The sequence below is a fragment of the Rutilus rutilus genome, assembly GCF_951802725.1.
Source record: "Rutilus rutilus genome assembly, chromosome: 6".
NCBI classification, from domain to species: Eukaryota; Metazoa; Chordata; class Actinopteri; order Cypriniformes; family Leuciscidae; genus Rutilus; species Rutilus rutilus.
In genome coordinates this window covers 26,638,358-26,660,699 of record NC_140214.1, presented here as the reverse complement: position 1 = coordinate 26,660,699, position 22,342 = coordinate 26,638,358, and the positions used below count along the sequence as shown (strand labels likewise).

The 22,342-nt window shown below is 38.9% G+C and overlaps 1 protein-coding gene across 2 annotated transcripts in view; it reads right to left on the bottom strand.

Moving 5' to 3' along the window:
* Positions 1-6,634: 6,634 nt before the first annotated feature.
* The window catches only part of kdm4ab (lysine (K)-specific demethylase 4A-b), a 42,630-nt gene continuing 26,922 nt past the window's right edge, over positions 6,635-22,342 (bottom strand). For both annotated transcript variants that reach the window (XM_084411812.1, XM_084411813.1), the window contains 2 exons: positions 8,110-8,202; positions 6,635-7,960 (listed from right to left, as the gene is read on the bottom strand). In XM_084411812.1, coding sequence (XP_084267938.1) covers positions 7,820-7,960; positions 8,110-8,202 — 234 coding nt within the window. In that variant the 3' untranslated portion in view covers positions 6,635-7,819. The remainder of the gene's footprint in view (positions 7,961-8,109; positions 8,203-22,342) is intronic.

Sequence of the window (22,342 nt, the reverse complement as noted above, 5' to 3'; positions counted from 1 at the left end):
AATTTTAAGATAAAAACAACAACATTTTGTCATAAATATAATACTTAGATTTTTTTACTAAAATAAATGTAGATTCTGGGCAAACAAATTACAATAAGGTGGTTGTTTTACACCAAGGTGGAGACAGTTCTGTTTGTAACATGAGGCCAGAACAAGTGACAGGTGAAGAAGAGACAGCTAGGTACAAGAAAAATACGCACACTTTATATATACATATATATATATATATATATATATATATATATATATATATATATATATATATGAAGAGTTCAGATGCAAAAGCCTCTAAGTGCCATCTGAAATTTTCTTCTAGAATGATCATTTTTATCAAGCTCGTATATTTAAGTTCAGTAATTTCACTTAAATGATAATTAATAGGTAATTTTCATTGTCATTTAAGTGAAATTACTGAACTTAAATATAAGTATGCAGATGCGAATGAAAAATAATGCGATCATCAACAATAAACAGCATAAATCAAAACGGCCTGCCGCCTAATGTGACCGCGTTAAATGTCGACACAGGAAGTGGTTATAGCACTAATATGCAAGCTTTGGGAGTGTTGATCTTTTTGAAAATGACCAAAAACGCTAGTGGTGGCTGGCTAAATTTTTTTTTTTTAAACATTAAAAAGTTAAAATAGAAAATAAATGAATGTTAAATGTTTGAAAATGCTTGTTTCGTGATTATAAAAACAACATGAACGGCAAAATATCTTATTATTTGGTTTGTTTGCTCTTTTTGAAAGTGGCACGCGATGTTGATGTTCTCCAGCGTCCTGTGCTTCAGAAGCAAGAACACCTGCCCGAACAAGTTCGCTGTCTATCAATGTCACAAATTTATTTTGGATTACTGACCTAGAATTTGAAATATTAGCCTTAAACCTTTCTTTGTTTTCAATTTTCACATAAAGGTTTAAATTAACGCTAGCAAAAATTCCACTCCAACTTCAGAAAACATGGGTTGTTAAACCTAAGCTAACCTGAACTAAGACATTGGGTAACACTTTGTTTTGATGGTCCCTTCTGAACTTTATGTTGAGTAACTTTGCAACTACATGTCAACTGTCATTAGAGTATTAGTAGACTGTCTGCTTAATATCTGCTATACTTGTGTTGGTCCTCTAAAAGACATTCTACTGACTATAAGCAATTACATGCCAACTTATTCTGACCCTAACCCTACCAGTCTACTAATACTCTACTAACACTCTAATAGAGAGTTAGTAGACATGTATAGGTGCAACATTACTTATAGTCAACAAAATGAGTTAAAGGGACCATCAAAATAAAGTGAAACCAGACAATGAAACTCCCTCACAGTCTAATTTTCATTCAAATCTAATATGGCCTCCACCCTGACTAAAATTATTTAATCTCATTTATGATATATGTAGCCAAAGAAAAAAAAAGATGTACATAGACCTTATAATTCTATCAATGGCTTTTTATATTCCCCTTTAGTTTTAACGTGCTGATATGTTCTAATGAAAGGTGAACAATCAGTGTGTTTGTAGTACACGATCACTTCAGGCATTAGTACAGTCAGCATTCACCCAGTGCGCACACAGCAGGTTAACATTCTTATTATAGTTCATAACATGCTTTATTTATAGCACACAACAACTCTGTTCATGGACTAGAGTGACCATTTTTCAATCCAGCTGGCTCAAAGCCTGTGCTCGTGCTAGGTACTAAAGTTAGGTAGTGCTTCACACAGGTTATCATAATTATATATCAATAATGCAGTTTATTGCATTGCAGTCACAAAGGCATCTGTGTGTCATGCAAAACTAAAAAGATTTACCTGCATACATATTCCTCAGTTAAAAGCCAATACCTCTTTCATTACAACTCTGCCCTGTGTTTGCGTCTTCTTAATGCCAAGCGTGTCTGATTACTGTTTGCTTTATATTTCCCTTCCTGAGAAATACAGAAGAAAAGCTAATGGATGTTTACGTAACAATTAGTGTAAACTAACTTCTCATGCTCTCAGGAACCAAGAGACCAGGGGTTCCTCGAAGCTCAAACAAGGGGAGTAGCCAGAACTTTTGATTACACTATTTTAAGGTGACATAATTACTCAAATAAGTGCGGAGTAATATTAATTAACTACATTTACTACAGAGTACTATAAAGTTATGGTTAGGGTTTGGTTTAGGGTTATTTACTATAGTAATAACAGTGAAGCATAATTTACAAGTAATACATGTAGTAACGTGTAACTATATCACTTTAAAATAAAGAGTTACTTTAAAGAGTTTTTTCAGGGGTGACCAGGTAAGACTCATATTTACTCATGTAATTTACAAAAATAGTAAATAATAATAATGATAAAATCCTGCTTCAAATCTAGAGAAAATTTGCATTTAACTGTGACCATGCGTGGAATACCTTCACACATAGGCTAAAAAAAATAAAAAAATAAATAAAATAATTTCTTCATTGATTGTTTTAGTTTTCGTGATTTTAGTTAACACTAATAACCTTGGTACACACAGAAATTTCTGGAGAGAAACCTGCATTTAAATGTGAGAGTGAATTCCTTTATGATCATTCTACTTGCGTACGAAAAACCAGAATTGTGCTGAATGCACTGATGAATTAATTCACACTAAACACGCTTTTGTATGGCAAGCCGTTTTAACTTTTATTCATTTGCAGGATATGAATTGTTGATATCAAGAATGTAATTGTTGATATCTGTAATTATATTTTCACTAGTGAAATGTCACCATAGGCTGCCATTCAAAATCAATTGTTGATATCAAGAATTGATTTCTTACTAGTAGAAATATAATTTTTGTTACTAGTAAAAATACAAATTACTGATATCAATAATTCAATTGTCACTAGTTGAAATGTCTATTCTTGATATCAACAATTGAATTGCTACTAGTAAAAATTTTCATTTTTGATATCTGAAAATGTATTTCTGATATCAATATTATTTCAGATATCTAAAATGGCTTTCTTACTAGTAACAATCACATTCATGATATCAGAAATTAACATTGTCACTAGTGAAAATGGAATTATTGATATCAAAAAAAGTGTTAGCAATTCAATTGTTGATATCAAGAATAGACATTTCAACTAGTGACAACTGAATTCTTGATATCAAAAATAAATGTTTTTACTAGTAAGAATTGTATTTCTGATATGTGAAACTGGAATTTCAACTAGTAAGAAATCAATTCTTGATATCAACAATTGATTTTGAATGGCAGCCTGTGGTGACATTTCACTAGAGAAAATACAATTACAGATATCAAGAATTATAGTTTTTACTAGTTGAAATTCAATGGTTGATATCAATAATTATTTTAACTAGTGAAAATTTAATTGTGGATATCAAGAATTAGCATTGTTACTAGTAGAAATCTAATTCCTGATATCAATAACTATCATTTTAACTAGTGAAAATTGAATTGTTGATATCAAGGAATCATATCCTGGAAATGAATAAAAGTTAAAACGGCTTGCCATATTTCTAATATCAATCATTATAAGAGCAATTCCAGAAATCTAAAATGGCTCTCTTACTAGTAAAAATCACATTCGTGATATCAGAAATTAACACTGTCATTCACTAGTGACAATCTATGGCAAGCCGTTCATGGGATATGAATTCTTGATATCAACAATTCAATTTTCACTAGATAAAATGCTAATTCTTGACATCAGGAATTGGATTTATACTAGTAGTAACAATGGCAATTTTTGATTCTAGTGAAAATACAATTACAGATATTAAGAATTATAGTTTGTACTAGTTGAAATTTAATTCATGTTATCATGAATTGGTATTTCTGCGAGTGATGACGTCAATGTTGATATCAAGAATAAAAATTGACTAATGGAAATATAATTCCTGATAACAAAAACTGTCTTTACTAGAAGAAATCTAATTTAATCTTTTACCCCGTCTACAAAATTTTATATTTTTAATTTTTTCCATATATTTGTTGCCCTCTTTGTCATGACTTATTTAATCTCTAGGGCAACAAATGAGCCAGGACTACATCTGTTACAAACCGCACGATGCTAACCCCTGGTCAGAGGTGGACAGTAACAAAGTACATTTACTCGAGTATCTGTACTTTCCTTGAGTATTATTTTAACTTCACAACATTTGAAAGACAAATATCGTACTTTTTACTCCACTACATTTCTGTCAAGGTCCTTGAGTAGAAAGTAGTTAGTCAGGGCATGATTTTTTCCGTCTCTAAAACGTGTTTGGATTTTTGCGGGTGTCAGACAGTCTACCAGTAATCGCTCCTGTAGGGTCACGTGTCGTGAAGTTCGGCGATTAGACCGATTTCTCTCTACTGGTGATCTGTGAGAGACAGTATCGTTGTCACTAATGGTTTGAAAGTTTTGTCTTCATGGCAAATCAGTATTTCTGGTTTGCTGTTAAAGCAGTATTGCTGTTGGGCAGTTATACAGCTATGGGTTTTTTTCTTCTTCTGATGAGTCTGTATTTACAGACCACTTGATTCAAATGTGCATGTCATGAATGGATACACATAGATGTGTACTTCTTTTGTTGGGGTGGTAGGAGTGTTAAAAATGTTTTCTTTTTTTGTCAATTCAGCTGTTTAATTCCTATAGGTTTTGTAACATTATAAAAGCTCTTAATTCCACAGATACTACTATCTGGTCAGTGTATTCACTAGGATAAGGTACTGTACAGAGGCATAAGGTACTGTAACAATGCAACAGTAATAAACCAATGCATTGATATTTACTTTTTACTTCTGATAGGCTACTCAAGTACTTTTAAAAGCAAGTACCGTACTTATCTGTACTTTCACTCAAGTAAGGAAGTTGTGTACTTTGTCCACCTCTGCCCCTAGTTAATTTGTGCTCAATACTGTTGTGATAGTGATATCATGTTGTGCTAGACGTCATGGCTGGTTCCTGTTATCATATCTCCTATGAGCATGATAATGCACTGATAGAGGTGGGAATTGTAATAAGAGCTACAGTAGCCTACTGCAGTTCATAGTGCATTTAATGAGAGACACTTCCCAGCACTGGCACCGAGACGACACAGTGTGAGGAGATTAAGTAGGACACTGTAAGAGGCTATTAATATGACTGATACTGTAAACCTCAAGGACTTCCACAAGTCAAACAAACTGATAATAGGTGGCTCTGACCTGGACCTAGAACAGATGTCTCAACAAAACATGATCTTAAATACTCAGCATGCACATAAACAGGATGTGGCTTTAACATCACTCAGACGTAAAAATCCAGCTGGCATTGTTGTTAGCATATCCACACAAGCGGAAATAACGCAGAGAGACAAACACACAAAACACCGGTTCTCGACAGTGCTATGAACATACAGAATCGATCTGGTCACAAATTATTATCATTACTTTGCATAATCATCCAAAGTAACCTAATTGGCATAACCCGGCAACTGACACCCATCTCTCAGGAATCCTTCTCAAGAATATTCCAAGCCTAGTCAACTAGAACAACTGCCTCGGAATAACACATTAGCTCCTTCACACCCTCGCAAGCTTCCTGGGGGCTTGTCATTCTCAGAGCTTGGTAACACAAAAACACTTAGTGAAGGATGATTTCCCTACGGATTTCACGCTATATAAATAAAAATTAACTGGTTGGCAGCAGGTGGGAGCTTCTAAGTGTATTCTGAGTTCATATCTGAAAGTTACGACAGTGAATGCATACACTGGGACACGGAAGTATTATCAGACACACCTTAAGGTCAAACATCAATTCAACACCTATTTACTTTAACTCAAGTTTTAGACTTACTGTGAACTATTAAGTAATGCATGTTTCTGCATAGAAAACCACTGTTTGTCTTTATGATCCTTGCTCTCCCTCTAAAACGCTGATGTCACGTAAGCCATGTGACTTCGCGTCATCAGCTGAGGGGGCGCCAGTGTCAGGAAAGAGGGACACAATAACCCCATAACTCCCCACCGACTTCAGAACGATAGACCTGAAAGTGCCGTGGTTATTAGATGACACTAACTGTTCATGCGTTTCTCTGGCAACACTATTAACCACAAAATTAATCCGTGTAATTTGAGTAATCAATAGACAAAACCACAATACAAAAAGTGCCTCAATAAACTTAGCTGGATATTAGATTTGTTATTCAACTCTGTGCTAGCTGCATTAAACTACTGTAAGTCTATTGTTTATTTTCAGATCATTCTAGTGTTATTAAGACATTAACAATAGTCAGTTGTACAAACTATTAAATAGAAAGTTTATAAAACCGTAACTACATTTTACCGTTAAAGCCATGGAGTTCTGAGCGTTTCCGAATGACATTGCAGCGGTCAGGTGGTTCATATCGAAGCTCTAATGAAATTCAAGTTGTAATTACGAGTTTTAAGATGTGAATGCTTCTCGCAAGTCAGATTCTCATAACTGCAGTAATTTCGACGTGCCGTGATGTAACTTTTTACCATCCAATAAATTGTCAGTGTACACATATACATTTTCAGTTGACATAAGTAAATCCTGGTTTAATTCACTTCATATTGACTTTAAACATTGTAAATTATTCGCAAAGAATGTGTATGCAGGCTGTGACATGAAAACACACTCAAAAGAAGCTAAAATGAGACAAACAAATGTTCAGGGGGAGAGGAGACATTGCTTTTAATTTAAAAATAAAGTTTTTAGCCTTAAATTAACAATGGATCTATATTCCAAGACAAAGGAGTGTAATGCCTACTGCTCAAAACAACTGAAGACAAGGATCTGTAATGCTATACAGCTAAAGGGATCTCCACAAAACGATTTTTTAAAAATAATGTAGGTGATTCATACGAGGCGTCTCTTTTAGGACTCTCTAAATGGAGTGCCTCGAGATGTTGCCTTCCCTGCCTTAAGTACTATAAAACTCACAAATGAAAAAAAACAAAACCAAACATGTGGATGAGTGCACCACTTTGACCATGACTGGTCACAAGTCACTCTTAACTGTGTTGGCATAGTAATGCAACTAAGAGTAGAAAAAGTAGAGAAAATCTGCCTTCAACATATATAAATACTTCTTTTTACAAACAAAGTTAATCCAGAACTAATGTGCGATTAGGAAACTGGCAGTCCTTGCACTTCAACAGAAATATAAATTAAATAAAAACAAAATCCAAAGCTGCTGTATCCACCTAATTATGAGAGTATAAAGCTAGTTTCCTATAACGTCCCATGTTAACAGTAGATCACACATGAGAGCTGCTCGTACTAAGAAACACAAGATTCATCCATGAGATTCAGATATTGCAAAGCACTTTAAGACCTACAAAATGGTCAGTGGGACGGCGCATCCCCGCTGACTAAAGATTTGTCTGACGGTGTAAAGGTCTGTTCATGTGCGGTCAGACGGTGGGTCTGCAAGAGGCGATAAAAAAAAAAAAAAAAAAAAAAAGAACAGTTGAAACATTACCGCCCCCTGACTTAAGACAATAGGAGTCCGAGAGCCGCTGAGCCTGAGCCGGTTGTGCGCCGTCCGAACAAACAAACACTCTTACACAAGACATTCCTAGCATTTCATCTCTTGTACTCTCAATTGTGCCGCCCGAAGACCGCTCACAGCAGGATCATTTCAATGAGAATTAATACTCAACCTGAAGGTCTAAAACATGATCTTGGTGTTTTTTTAGAAAAAAAGGCCGGTGGTGGACATGTATTTGCAGTTGTCCGATCATGTGATGTGTCCACACAAAGTATTCAGGCATCTGGTCCAGCCTGTTTGTCATGTTGTTAGTGGTGCTAGCCAATTGATCTGTTTGTTGAAGATAATGTTTGTGAGGACGTTACTCCATGATGGCTCTGTAGATGACCGGTTCGATGTAGTCCTCCCTATAACGGGAGTTGATCACCCGCTGTCTTTTTGAGTCTTGCTTCACATCCTTCTCCACAAACACCCCTTTGAAGCGCATGTCCGACGCCACAGACTAGAGACGGAAATAAAATGTATAATGTGTGTTAAACCACACGGTGTTCAGTAGCTCTTTGTCATGACAAGCTAATGTTACTGTAGTGGTAAGATAGTTCAAGGAAAAGGTGTTTCTTAATGAAGCAGAGCTGGCAGGAAATCACTCACCAGGCGGCCTTTAACACGTTTGGGCAGCTCCTCGTCCAAACTGTACACGTCTTCCCTCTTTACAGTAAGCTGAGAGTCATCTTCAAATTCCACCTGGAGAATAATTAAAAGAGCCATTTTTATATCAGCGTTACAAAAATCCACTTTAATTTCTCCTCAGATGAGCTGCGAATGAAGCCATAATAAAATGATATATATTGCTTTGCAACGGTAAACGGTCTACAGTTACGCTGTCTTCAGGTAATGTTGGAATAATTATTTTTCGAGTGTGACTGTACAGCCAGTTTGTATGCATTTTGTGTACTTTTGATTAAGGACAGTTATAATGTTTGCCAGGAAACACTACTCATTTAGCTGGGTAATGACGCGGCATGGTTGGGTGACAAAACTACTTTTTCCGTAATTTCCTGTGGTGGTACTTTTGTGTTCCGAAGATGAACAAAAGACTTACGGATTTGGAACAACTTGAGGGTGAGTAAATGACAATTTTAATTTTTGGGTGAACTATCCCTTTAAGGCCTGTTCACATCAAGGACGATAAGTATAACTAGATGCGAAAGTTCGTCGAGACAAACTTTAAGTTGGCTTGAGAAAGTTTGGACCGGAAAGTTTTTTGCTAGGCGGTTGTTAGGATGTTATGGATGGTCGCTATGGTGTTGCTAGGCGGTTGCTAAGGTATTCTGGGTGGTTGCTAGGCGGTTGCTAGGGTATTTTGGGTGGTTGCTAGGGTGTTCTGGGTGGTTGCTAGGGTGTTTTGGGTAGTTGCTAGGGTCTTTTGTGTGGTTGCTAGGCGGTTGCTAGGGTGTTCTGGGTGGTTGCTAGGATATTTTTGGTGGTTGCTAGGGTCTTTTGGGTGGTTGCTAGGCGGTTGCTAGGGTCTTTTGGGTGGTTGCTAGGCGGTTGCTAGGGTGTTTTGGGTGGTTGCTAGGATATTTTGGGTGGTTGCTAGGATATTTTGGGTGGTTGCTAGGCGGTTGCTAGGGTGTTATGGGTGGTTGCTATGGTGTTGCTAGGCGGTTGCTAAGGTGTTTTTGGTGGTTGCTAGGGTGTTCTGGGTGGTTGCTAGGCAGTTGTAAGGGTGTTATGGGTGGTTGCTATGGTGTTCCTAGGCGTTGCTAAGGTATTCTGGGTGGTTGCTAGGTGGTGGCTAGGGTGTTCTGGGTGGTTGCTAGGCTGTTTTGGGTGGTTGCTAGGGTCTTTTGGGTGGTTGCTAGGCGGTTGCTAGGGTGTTTTGGGTGGTTGCTAGGATATTTTGGGTGGTTGCTAGGCGGTTGCTAGGGTCTTTTGGATGGTTGCTAGGGTCTTTTGGGTGGTTGCTAGGCGGTTGCTAGGGTATTTTGGGTGGTTGCTAGGGTCTTTTGGGTGGTTGCTAGGGTGTTCTGGGTGGTTGCTAGGCGGTTGCTAGGGTCTTTTGGGTGGTTGCTAGGCGGTTGCTAGGGTGTTCTGGGTTGTTGCTAGGCTGTTTTGGGTGGTTGCTAGGATATTCTGGGTGGTTGCTAGGCGGTTGCTAGGATATTTCTGGTGGTTGCTAGGGTCTTTTGGGTGGTTGCTAGGCAGTTGCTAGGATATTTTGGGTGGTTGCTAGGGTCTTTTGGGTGGTTGCTAGGCGGTTGCTAGGGTGTTTTGGGTGGTTGCTAGGGTCTTTTGGGTGGTTGCTAGGCGGTTGCTAGGGTGTTTTGGGTGGTTGTTAGGGTGTTTTGGGTGGTTGCTAGGCGGTTGCTAGGGTGTTCTGGGTTGTTGCTAGGCTGTTTTGGGTGGTTGCTAGGATATTCTGGGTGGTTGCTAGGCGGTTGCTAGGATATTTCTGGTGGTTGCTAGGGTCTTTTGGGTGGTTGCTAGGCAGTTGCTAGGATATTTTGGGTGGTTGCTAGGGTCTTTTGGGTGGTTGCTAGGCGGTTGCTAGGGTGTTTTGGGTGGTTGCTAGGGTCTTTTGGGTGGTTGCTAGGCGGTTGCTAGGGTGTTTTGGGTGGTTGCTAGGGTGTTTTGGGTGGTTGCTAGGCGGTTGCTAGGGTTTCTGGGGGGTTGCTATGGTATTCAGGGCGGTTGATATGGTGTTACTAGGTGGTTGGTAGTTGTCACAGATGGTTACTATGGAGTTTTTATAGAGTTCTTAGCATGATCTTGGCATGATTTAACACTTAACTAATCGCTATTAGCATGTAGCTATTCACTGCTAGCATATGTAGCATGTTGGAAGTGCTGTTTGCTAGCATGAGTCAAAAGAGCCAAACCTCATCTCTATACGATGTTCTGATACAGAGATATAGGTCTTGCAAAATGGTTGCTAGGGTACTCAAGTTTGGTTGCTATGGAGTTGCTTGGGAGCTGGGAGCTTTAAACTTAAGAAGTTTAAATTGGTTTAAAGTTTAAAGTAGTTTGAAGTTTATGACAGAGAGATAGATAGATAAATAAGTTAGATAGATACACACACACACACACACACACACACTCACACAGACTACCTCACTCACACACTCACTCAGACACACACACACACACTCAGAGTTTATGAGTTTAGAGTTTATAAGTGTATAAACTGATGAGTTTATAAGTGTATGAGTTTTTGAGTTTAGAGTTTATAAGTTTAAATGAGTTTAGAGTTCAGAGTTTATTAATTTATGAGTTTAAGAGTTCATAAGTCTATGAATTCATGAGTTTATTAGTTAATTAGTTATTAAATTTAAGTTAATTAGTTTATAAATGTATGAGATTAGAGTTTATTAGTTTAAATGAGTTTCATTGGCTAATATATATAGAACGGCAGTTTGGTTTAGTCTTCAAGGTATTTAGATTTGAATTTTTGTCGGTTGGTCAGTTTGAATCTGGATTTGAATTTTTTAGAACTCCCCAATGCAAGTCAATGGGAGTTTTTCCGAGTTTTGATCATCATTTGTAGGAAAACCGTAAGTCCGATCAGTCTGAAAAGATAAAGCAACTCGAGTCAGAACAGTTTGAGTGTCTGAGCCGAGTTTGGAGTATGTAGAGTTAAAGCTCTAGGAGGAGATTGAGTGGAATTTTTTGGTAAGAAGAATAATAATAATAACTAGATGCGAAAGTTCGTCGAGACAAACTTTAAGTTGGCTTGAGAAAGTTTGGACCGGAAAGTTTTTTGCTAGGCGGTTGTTAGGATGTTATGGGTGGTCGCTATGGTGTTGCTAGGCGGTTGCTAAGGTATTCTGGGTGGTTGCTAGGCGGTTGCTAGGGTATTTTGGGTGGTTGCTAGGGTGTTTTGGGTGGTTGCTAGGGTGTTTTGGGTGGTTGCTAGGCGGTTGCCAGGGTCTTTTGTGTGGTTGCTAGGCGGTTGCTAGGGTGTTTTGTGTGGTTGCTAGGATATTTTGGGTGGTTGCTAGGGTCTTTTGGGTGGTTGCTAGGGTATTTTGGGTGGTTGCTAGGCGGTTGCTAGGGTGTTTTGGGTGGTTGCTAGGCGGTTTTGGGTGGTTGCTAGGCGGTTGCTAGGGTATTTTGGGTGGTTGCTAGGGTGTTCTGGGTGGTTGCTAGGCAGTTGCTAGGGTGTTATGGGTGGTTGCTATGGTGTTGCTAGGCGTTGCTAAGGTATTCTGGGTGGTTGCTAGGTGGTGGCCAGGGTGTTCTGGGTGGTTGCTAGGCTGTTTTGGGTGGTTGCTAGGGTATTCTGGGTGGTTGCTAGGGTCTTTTGGGTGGTTGCTAGGCGGTTGCTAGGGTCTTTTGGGTGGTTGCTAGGGTCTTTTGGGTGGTTGCTACGGTGTTCTGGGTGGTTGCTAGGGTCTTTTGGGTGGTTGCTAGGCGGTTGCTAGGGTCTTTTGGGTGGTTGCTAGGGTCTTTTGGGTGGTTGCTACGGTGTTCTGGGTGGTTGCTAGGGTCTTTTGGGTGGTTGCTAGGCGGTTGCTAGGGTGTTCTGGGGGGTTGCTATGGTATTCAGGGCAGTTGATATGGTGTTACTAGGTGGTTGGTAGTTATCACAGATGGTTACTATGGAGTTTTTATAGAGTTCTTAGCATGATCTTGGCATGATTTAACACTTAACTAATCGCTATTAGCATGTAGCTATTCACTGCTAGCATATGTAGCATGATGGAAGTGCTGTTTGCTAGCATGAGTCAAAAGAGCCAAACCTCATCTCTATACGATGTTCTGATACAGAGATATAGGTCTTGCAAAACGGTTGCTAGGGTACTCAAGTTTGGTTGCTATGGAGTTGCTTGGGAGCTGGGAGCTTTAAACTTAAGAAGTTTAAATTGGTTTGAAGTTTAAAGTAGTTTAAAGTAGTTTGAAGTTTATGATAGATATATAAATAAGTTAGATAGATACAAACAAACAAACACACACACACACACACACACACACACACACACACACACACACTCTCACACAGACTACCTCGCTCACACACTCACTCAGACACACACACACACACACACACACACACACACACACACTCAGAGTTTATGAGTTTAGAGTTTATAAGTGTACAAGTTTTTGAGTTTAGAGTTTATAAGTTTAAATGAGTTTAGAGTTCAGAATTTATTAATTTATGAGTTTAAGAGTTCATAAGTCTATGAATTCATGAGTTTATTAGTTAATTAGTTATTAAATTTAAGTTAATTAGTTTATAAGTGTATGAGATTAGAGTTTATTAGTTTAAATGAGTTTCATTGGCTAATATATATAGAATGGCAGTTTGAATTAGTTTTCAAGGGATTTAGATTTAAATTTTTGTCGGTTGGTGAGTTTGAATTTTTTTAGAATGCCCAATGTTAAGTCAATGGGAGTTTTTCCGAGTTTTGATCGTCATTTGTAGGAAAACCGTAAGTCCGATCAGTCTGAAAAGATAAAGCAACTCGAGTCAGAACAGTTTGAAGGTCTGAGCCGAGTTTGGAGTATGTAGAGTTAAAGCTCTAGGAGGAGATTGAGTGTAATTTTTTGGTAAGAAGAATAATAATAATAAGTTTAAATAGGATTTCAATATGTTGGCTTTCTCAAGCCAACTTAACTAGATGCGAAAGTTCGTCGAGACAAACTTTAAGTTGGCTTGAGAAAGTTTGGACCGGAAAGTTTTTTGCTAGGCGGTTGTTAGGATGTTATGGGTGGTCGCTATGGTGTTGCTAGGCGGTTGCTAAGGTATTCTGGGTGGTTGCTAGGCGGTTGCTAGGGTATTTTGGGTGGTTGCTAGGCGGTTGCCAGGGTCTTTTGTGTGGTTGCTAGGCGGTTGCTAGGGTGTTCTGGGTGGTTGCTAGGATATTTTGGGTGGTTGCTAGGGTCTTTTGGGTGGTTGCTAGGGTATTTTGGGTGGTTGCTAGGCGGTTGCTAGGGTGTTTTGGGTGGTTGCTAGGCGGTTTTGGGTGGTTGCTAGGCGGTTGCTAGGGTATTTTGGGTGGTTGCTAGGGTGTTCTGGGTGGTTGCTAGGCAGTTGCTAGGGTGTTGTGGGTGGTTGCTATGGTGTTGCTAGGCGTTGCTAAGGTATTCTGGGTGGTTGCTAGGTGGTTGCTAGGGTATTTTGGGTGGTTGCTAGGGTGTTCTGGGTGGTTGCTAGGGTGTTTTGGGTGGTTGCTAGGGTCTTTTGTGTGGTTGCTAGGCGGTTGCTAGGGTGTTCTGGGTGGTTGCTAGGATATTTTTGGTGGTTGCTAGGGTCTTTTGGGTGGTTGCTAGGCGGTTGCTAGGGTCTTTTGGGTGGTTGCTAGGCGGTTGCTAGGGTGTTCTGGGTTGTTGCTAGGCTGTTTTGGGTGGTTGCTAGGATATTCTGGGTGGTTGCTAGGCGGTTGCTAGGATATTTCTGGTGGTTGCTAGGGTCTTTTGGGTGGTTGCTAGGCAGTTGCTAGGATATTTTGGGTGGTTGCTAGGGTCTTTTGGGTGGTTGCTAGGGTCTTTTGGGTGGTTGCTAGGCGGTTGCTAGGGTGTTTTGGGTGGTTGCTAGGGTCTTTTGGGTGGTTGCTAGGCGGTTGCTAGGGTGTTTTGGGTGGTTGCTAGGGTGTTTTGGGTGGTTGCTAGGCGGTTGCTAGGGTGTTCTGGGTTGTTGCTAGGCTGTTTTGGGTGGTTGCTAGGATATTCTGGGTGGTTGCTAGGCGGTTGCTAGGATATTTCTGGTGGTTGCTAGGGTCTTTTGGGTGGTTGCTAGGCAGTTGCTAGGATATTTTGGGTGGTTGCTAGGGTCTTTTGGGTGGTTGCTAGGCGGTTGCTAGGGTGTTTTGGGTGGTTGCTAGGGTCTTTTGGGTGGTTGCTAGGCGGTTGCTAGGGTGTTTTGGGTGGTTGCTAGGGTGTTTTGGGTGGTTGCTAGGCGGTTGCTAGGGTTTCTGGGGGGTTGCTAGGGTGTTTTGGGTGGTTGCTAGGCGGTTGCTAGGGTGTTCTGGGGGGTTGCTATGGTATTCAGGGCGGTTGATATGGTGTTACTAGGTGGTTGGTAGTTGTCACAGATGGTTACTATGGAGTTTTTATAGAGTTCTTAGCATGATCTTGGCATGATTTAACACTTAACTAATCGCTATTAGCATGTAGCTATTCACTGCTAGCATATGTAGCATGTTGGAAGTGCTGTTTGCTAGCATGAGTCAAAAGAGCCAAACCTCATCTCTATACGATGTTCTGATACAGAGATATAGGTCTTGCAAAATGGTTGCTAGGGTACTCAAGTTTGGTTGCTATGGAGTTGCTTGGGAGCTGGGAGCTTTAAACTTAAGAAGTTTAAATTGGTTTAAAGTTTAAAGTAGTTTGAAGTTTATGACAGAGAGATAGATAGATAAATAAGTTAGATAGATACACACACACACACACACACACACAGACTACCTCACTCACACACTCACTCAGACACACACACACACACACACTCAGAGTTTATGAGTTTAGAGTTTATAAGTGTATAAACTGATGAGTTTATAAGTGTATGAGTTTTTGAGTTTAGAGTTTATAAGTTTAAATGAGTTTAGAGTTCAGAGTTTATTAATTTATGAGTTTAAGAGTTCATAAGTCTATGAATTCATGAGTTTATTAGTTAATTAGTTATTAAATTTGAAGTTAATTAGTTTATAAATGTATGAGATTAGAGTTTATTAGTTTAAATGAGTTTCATTGGCTAATATATATAGAACGGCAGTTTGGTTTAGTCTTCAAGGTATTTAGATTTGAATTTTTGTCGGTTGGTCAGTTTGAATCTGGATTTGAATTTTTTAGAACTCCCCAATGCAAGTCAATGGGAGTTTTTCCGAGTTTTGATCATCATTTGTAGGAAAACCGTAAGTCCGATCAGTCTGAAAAGATAAAGCAACTCGAGTCAGAACAGTTTGAGTGTCTGAGCCGAGTTTGGAGTATGTAGAGTTAAAGCTCTAGGAGGAGATTGAGTGTAATTTTTTGGTAAGAAGAATAATAATAATAACTAGATGCGAAAGTTCGTCGAGACAAACTTTAAGTTGGCTTGAGAAAGTTTGGACCGGAAAGTTTTTTGCTAGGCGGTTGTTAGGATGTTATGGGTGGTCGCTATGGTGTTGCTAGGCGGTTGCTAAGGTATTCTGGGTGGTTGCTAGGCGGTTGCTAGGGTATTTTGGGTGGTTGCTAGGGTGTTTTGGGTGGTTGCTAGGGTGTTTTGGGTGGTTGCTAGGCGGTTGCCAGGGTCTTTTGTGTGGTTGCTAGGCGGTTGCTAGGGTGTTCTGGGTGGTTGCTAGGATATTTTGGGTGGTTGCTAGGGTCTTTTGGGTGGTTGCTAGGGTATTTTGGGTGGTTGCTAGGCGGTTGCTAGGGTGTTTTGGGTGGTTGCTAGGCGGTTTTGGGTGGTTGCTAGGCGGTTGCTAGGGTATTTTGGGTGGTTGCTAGGGTGTTCTGGGTGGTTGCTAGGCAGTTGCTAGGGTGTTATGGGTGGTTGCTATGGTGTTGCTAGGCGTTGCTAAGGTATTCTGGGTGGTTGCTAGGCTGTTTTGGGTGGTTGCTAGGGTATTCTGGGTGGTTGCTAGGGTCTTTTGGGTGGTTGCTAGGCGGTTGCTAGGGTCTTTTGGGTGGTTGCTAGGGTCTTTTGGGTGGTTGCTACGGTGTTCTGGGTGGTTGCTAGGGTCTTTTGGGTGGTTGCTAGGCGGTTGCTAGGGTCTTTTGGGTGGTTGCTAGGGTCTTTTGGGTGGTTGCTACGGTGTTCTGGGTGGTTGCTAGGGTCTTTTGGGTGGTTGCTAGGCGGTTGCTAGGGTGTTCTGGGGGGTTGCTATGGTATTCAGGGCGGTTGATATGGTGTTACTAGGTGGTTGGTAGTTATCACAGATGGTTACTATGGAGTTTTTATAGAGTTCTTAGCATGATCTTGGCATGATTTAACACTTAACTAATCGCTATTAGCATGTAGCTATTCACTGCTAGCATATGTAGCATGTTGGAAGTGCTGTTTGCTAGCATGAGTCAAAAGAGCCAAACCTCATCTCTATACGATGTTCTGATACAGAGATATAGGTCTTGCAAAACGGTTGCTAGGGTACTCAAGTTTGGTTGCTATGGAGTTGCTTGGGAGCTGGGAGCTTTAAACTTAAGAAGTTTAAATTGGTTTGAAGTTTAAAGTAGTTTAAAGTAGTTTGAAGTTTATGATAGATATATAAATAAGTTAGATAGATACAAACAAACAAACAAACACACACACACACACACACACACACACTCACACAGACTACCTCGCTCACACACTCACTCAGACACACACACACACACACACACACACACACACACACACTCAGAGTTTATGAGTTTAGAGTTTATAAGTGTACAAGTTTTTGAGTTTAGAGTTTATAAGTTTAAATGAGTTTAGAGTTCAGAATGTATTAATTTATGAGTTTAAGAGTTCATAAGTCTATGAATTCATGAGTTTATTAGTTAATTAGTTATTAAATTTAAGTTAATTAGTTTATAAGTGTATGAGATTAGAGTTTATTAGTTTAAATGAGTTTCATTGGCTAATATATATAGAATGGCAGTTTGAATTAGTTTTCAAGGGATTTAGATTTAAATTTTTGTCGGTTGGTGAGTTTGAATTTTTTTAGAATGCCCAATGTTAAGTCAATGGGAGTTTTTCCGAGTTTTGATCGTCATTTGTAGGAAAACCGTAAGTCCGATCAGTCTGAAAAGATAAAGCAACTAACTTCAGATCAGTTTGAGTGTGTGAGCCGAGTTTGGAGTATGTAGAGTTAAAGCTCTAGGACGAGTTTGAGTCAACAGTTTTTAACAGAAGAATAATAATAATAATAATAATAATAAGTTTAAATAGGATTTCAGTAAGTTGGCTCTCTCAAGCCAACTTAATAAATATAGCTGCGAGCAGCGATTGCGGGCCCAAGCCGGTGGCACCGCCATCCCCGGTGCCTTTAGGTAACTAAAGGCACCGGGGATGGCGGTGCCACCGGCTTTGGCCCTCCATCGCTGCTCGCAGCTATATTTATATATATATATATATATATATATACACACACACACACACACACACACACATATATATATATATATATATATATATATATATTTATAAGACAGAACATATTACTTGTATTACCTTATTCTGATTTTATGATACACTCAAAATATTCCACAACAAATCCTTTAAATTTAATGTAAAAATAAAAACGAAAGTAAGAAGTGTTGGTCTCACGTAACCCTCTCATTAGAATCAAAATGTTTCAATTTTTGCGATGTATTTGGATGCTAAACTATTCTTTATTATAGGCTTTGTACTTCACTCGTGTTCCAATATTGATGGAAAAAATCATCCTCTTCACACGCGCAAAAATGTGCTTGGAAACATCACAGTGGAGCTCTGCTTACTGTGAATGGTACAGATTGTACTACTGACTATTTAAACAGAGCAGTGTAATTCGTTTATGTTAGGTTGACTATTTTTATTATTATATTGTATTAGGGCTATAATGAATGTCAAGATTGCAATTCTGGAATGTGTGTGTGACGCGGTTGCGGTTGAACAGTGGACACAAAAACATAAATAAAATGTTTTAGTTAATTCCTACATCCATAGGAATACATTGAAAATGCTCGCTCTACTCCGCACCATTATCAATGTCTGTGCGGACGTCTGTATTTTACTAGTATATAGTATACTATAGTTAGCGATTTAAAAGCGCTCAGCGGTGTCACACGTCGATTAACCGGTGGGAAAATTTTATCACAGTCACATCCCTAATATATTTATATATAAATACAATAGGCCTACCTGAAAGAGAATTTTACTTGCCCGACCAGAGTATAGCCTGATTAGAACGTCAATAACAAAAAAAATAACTTGGGAATCACTAAAACGAGAGATTATTCTAATTTCATTACATTCATTTTAAGTTGCAATCAGCAGTTAATAATAAATGTATTACTGATCAATGGTAACAAGGTTGCACTGCTGAGGCTCATGCTGCTTCTCCAGGAGAATTGTAAACAAATGAGCGCAGCACACAAAAAAGCAACCCAGTTGACAACATACTGACTATAAAAATTACAAATATGGAGTTTTTACATATTTTATAACATATGATAGAGTTAAGCAACCTCACTTGACGAGTAGGCAACTATTTCCTGAATACAATCACGATTGAAACTGTGACATTGATTTCATACAACAGGTTAATAAACAGTTACAATTAAGTCACTTACATTTTAGATGCAATATTGACTGTTTTTGTTCTGTTTCAGCAGCAAAAATAGTTAAACAAAGATCACAGCAACTTGTTTTCTCATTACTGAATGATTCAGCATTTTGAAACGAATCGCTTGACTCAAAGATTCAATGGTCAATCCATAAACATCTGTCTCAATCATGAATGACTCAGTCATTGGAATGAATCGTTTGAACGAATGAATCAATGACTCGCTCATTAAGATGGTCGCCTGGCGACACCTAATGGCGGTTTAGTGTTATGTTTAAAAGTATCATTCTTTCCAACGTGCACCATTATCAATGTCCGTGCGGACGTCCGTTTTTTTACTTTCACTTTTATATTAGCGATTTAAAAGCACCCGCTCGTGTCACACGTCGCTTAACCGATGGGAAAATATCCTCACAGTCATATACCTAATAAATTTATATTTAAATACAATAGGCCTACCTAGTAAAACGTTTTATATACTATTTTGATATCCTTTTGGACACAAGAGGGCAGTATAGCCCTATGTTTGCTTTTTTGTTGAAACAAATAGCACTAAATAGCCTGTTTTTAACTTTTTCATACTTTTTGAATTGCAAAAACAGAATAAAATAGGTTTAGTTCTAATATTTGTATAATTTTATATAAAAATAAATGGTGTATAATTAAATTTTAAGAATATATGAGATGTTTTCTGATTCCTTTTTTGAAATTATTTTAATCCCTCGCCATGTCAAAACCGTTTGAAATATTTAATATCCGTTCACAATTTAGCATGTTTAATGTATTTTCATCGTGTTAAAAAAGTTTGGTGTGAATAAAAAAAAAAACACTTAGCAGGAGTGGGTAAAAAGCAGAGGCTGAATTTGCAAATAAATCCACATTCAAACCAAAATATCTGACTTCCTATTGGTCGAAGCTAATAACTGTATATTAGAAAGTTGTCCGGCTCGATGAGACCAATGTACGTACTGATTTTTAAAACTGTGGGTAAAACTAACCCCCCCACTTTTGTCAAAAGCATTTTGAAAGTGACACACTTCCTGCTGCCAGTTGGTGGCGCTATAACTTTGACTCACAATAGTTACATCCATCTGATCGGCCTTTTACCACGAACACACTGGTGAAGTTTCATCAAGATCCGTTAATGTATGCAGAAGTTATACCACTTCGTGTTTCTCTTTTCTCGCCATAAATTCGTTTCCTCGCCACGGCCAAACCGTTCGAGATATCAAAAATCCGTCCGCAATTTAGAATCCTCAATGTCTTGACTTCATGCACACCGAGTTTGGTGGGGATTGGATGAATTCTCTAGGAGGAGTACTTCGCATTCCACAGCAAGCGTTCTCCAAACAACCCATAATTGCCGACTTCCTGTTGGGCTGGCGTAAAACTTAGAGCACGAAAGTTGTTCAGCCCGATGTGATCTATATGTGTAACGAGTTTCATATCATTACATGCAAGTGTGTTTGATTTATGGACAAGTGTTCGGATCCCATTCCAGGGGGCGCTGTTGAGCCCCCCTGCCACACCCGGGTACCAGCTTCAGCCCAGCCCTGACGGCCGAGGGTTCTGACCTGTGTGCAAAGTTTCAAGAGTTTTCGAGCACGTTAAAGGCCCCAAAAGCCCCTGAAACCTTGAAAAACAGGAATTTTAAACAAATCTCACTCAAAAGACAAATCCCCCCACCCCTCACACACACAGAGACGCAGAGGCAGAGAGAGAGAGGGAGAGAATTCTACAAAAAATCACATTCAAACCAAAATATCTCACTTCCTGTTGGTCACAGCTTATGACTATAAATTAGAAAGTTGTCCGGCTTGATGAGAACAATATACATAATGATTTTTGTGACTCTACTTAAAACTAAGCCCCCATTTTTGACTAAAGGTGGCGCTACTGAGCCCCTCACCACGCCCGTTTCTGAAACTTTGCACATGTCTACCGGCTAATAAATGTGATGTGTCTGTCGAGTTTCATCCAATTTCAAGTATGTTAAGAGTCTCAAAAGCATCTGAAAAGAATATTAAAGTTTGATGCGTTGCCACGGCAACAGTATTTAAGATATCAATAAACCTTTCACAGGTCTACATCTGCCGTGTGTCTACATTATACACATAAAGTTTGAAGCAAATCGGGTAAAAATAAGAGGGTGATTTCAAAGCATTTTGAAAGTGACACACTTCCTGCTGCCAGTTGGTGGCGCTATAACTTTGACTCACAATAGTCACATCCATGTGATCGGCCTCTTACAACGAACACACTGCGGAAGTTTCATCAAGATCAGTTAATGTATGCAGAAGTTATAACACACTTCCTGTTTATCTTTTCTCGCTATAAATTCGTTTCATCGCCACGGCCAAACCGTTCGAGATATCAAAAATCCGTCCGCAATTTAGCATCCTCAATATCTTGACTTCATGCTGACCGAGTTTGGTGTGGATCGGATCAATTCCCTAGGAGGAGTACATTAAATTCCACAGCATGCGTTTTTCAAACAACCCATAATAGCTGACTTCCTGTTGGGCAGAGCTAATAACTTAGAGCGCGAAAGTTGTTCGGCCCGATGAGATCTATATGTGTACCGAGTTTCATACTAATACGTTCTTGTATGTGTCCAAGATTTAAGATTGTGTTCTAGGGGGCGCTGTTGAGCCCCCCTGCCACGCCCGGGTACCAGCTTCAGCCCGGCCCTAATGGCCGCGGGTTCTGACCTGCGTGCAAAGTTTCATGAGTTTTTGAGCACGTTAAAGGCCCCAAAAGCCCCCGAACCCTTGAAGAACAATAATAATAATAATAAATATAGCTGCGAGCAGCGATTACGGGCCCAAGCCGGTGGCACCGCAACCCCGGTGCCTTTAGTTACCTAAAGGCACCGGGGTGGCGGTACCGCCGGCTTTGGCCCTCCATCGCTGCTCGCAGCTATATTTATATATATATATATATATATATACATACACACACATACATATATATGTATATATATATATATATATATATATATTATTGTTCAAAAGTTTGGGGTCAGTAAGATTTTTAATGTTTTTAGGAGAAGTCTCTTCTGCTCACCAAGGCTGCATTTATTGATTAAAAATACAAACAAAAACAGTAATATTGTGAAATATTATTCCAATTTAAAACAGCTGTTTTCAATTTTAAAATATTTTACATAGTAATTCATTTCTGTGATCAAAGTTGAGTTTTCAGCATCATTACTCCAGTCTTCAGTGTCACATGATCCTTCAGAAATCATACTAATATGATGATTGATGCTCAATAAATATTCATTATTATTTTCAATGTTGAAAACAGTTGTGTACAGATTTTTTTTTTTCAAAATGCTTTGATGAATGTAAAGTTCAAAAGAACAGCATATATTTCAAATATATATATTTTTAACATTATAAATGTCTTTACTGTAACTGTTGATCAGTTTAACTCATCCTTCATAAATAAAAGTACTGATTTATTTTATTTCTTTCCCCCAAAAATAAAATTTTAATTATTACTAACCACAAACTTTTGAGCGGTAGTGTTTAACGTTACAAAAGCTTTAGATTTCAGATAAATGCTGTTATTTTGAACTTTCTATTCATCAAAGACTGTACACAACTGTTTTCGACATTTAAAATAATAATGAATGTTTCTTGAGTATC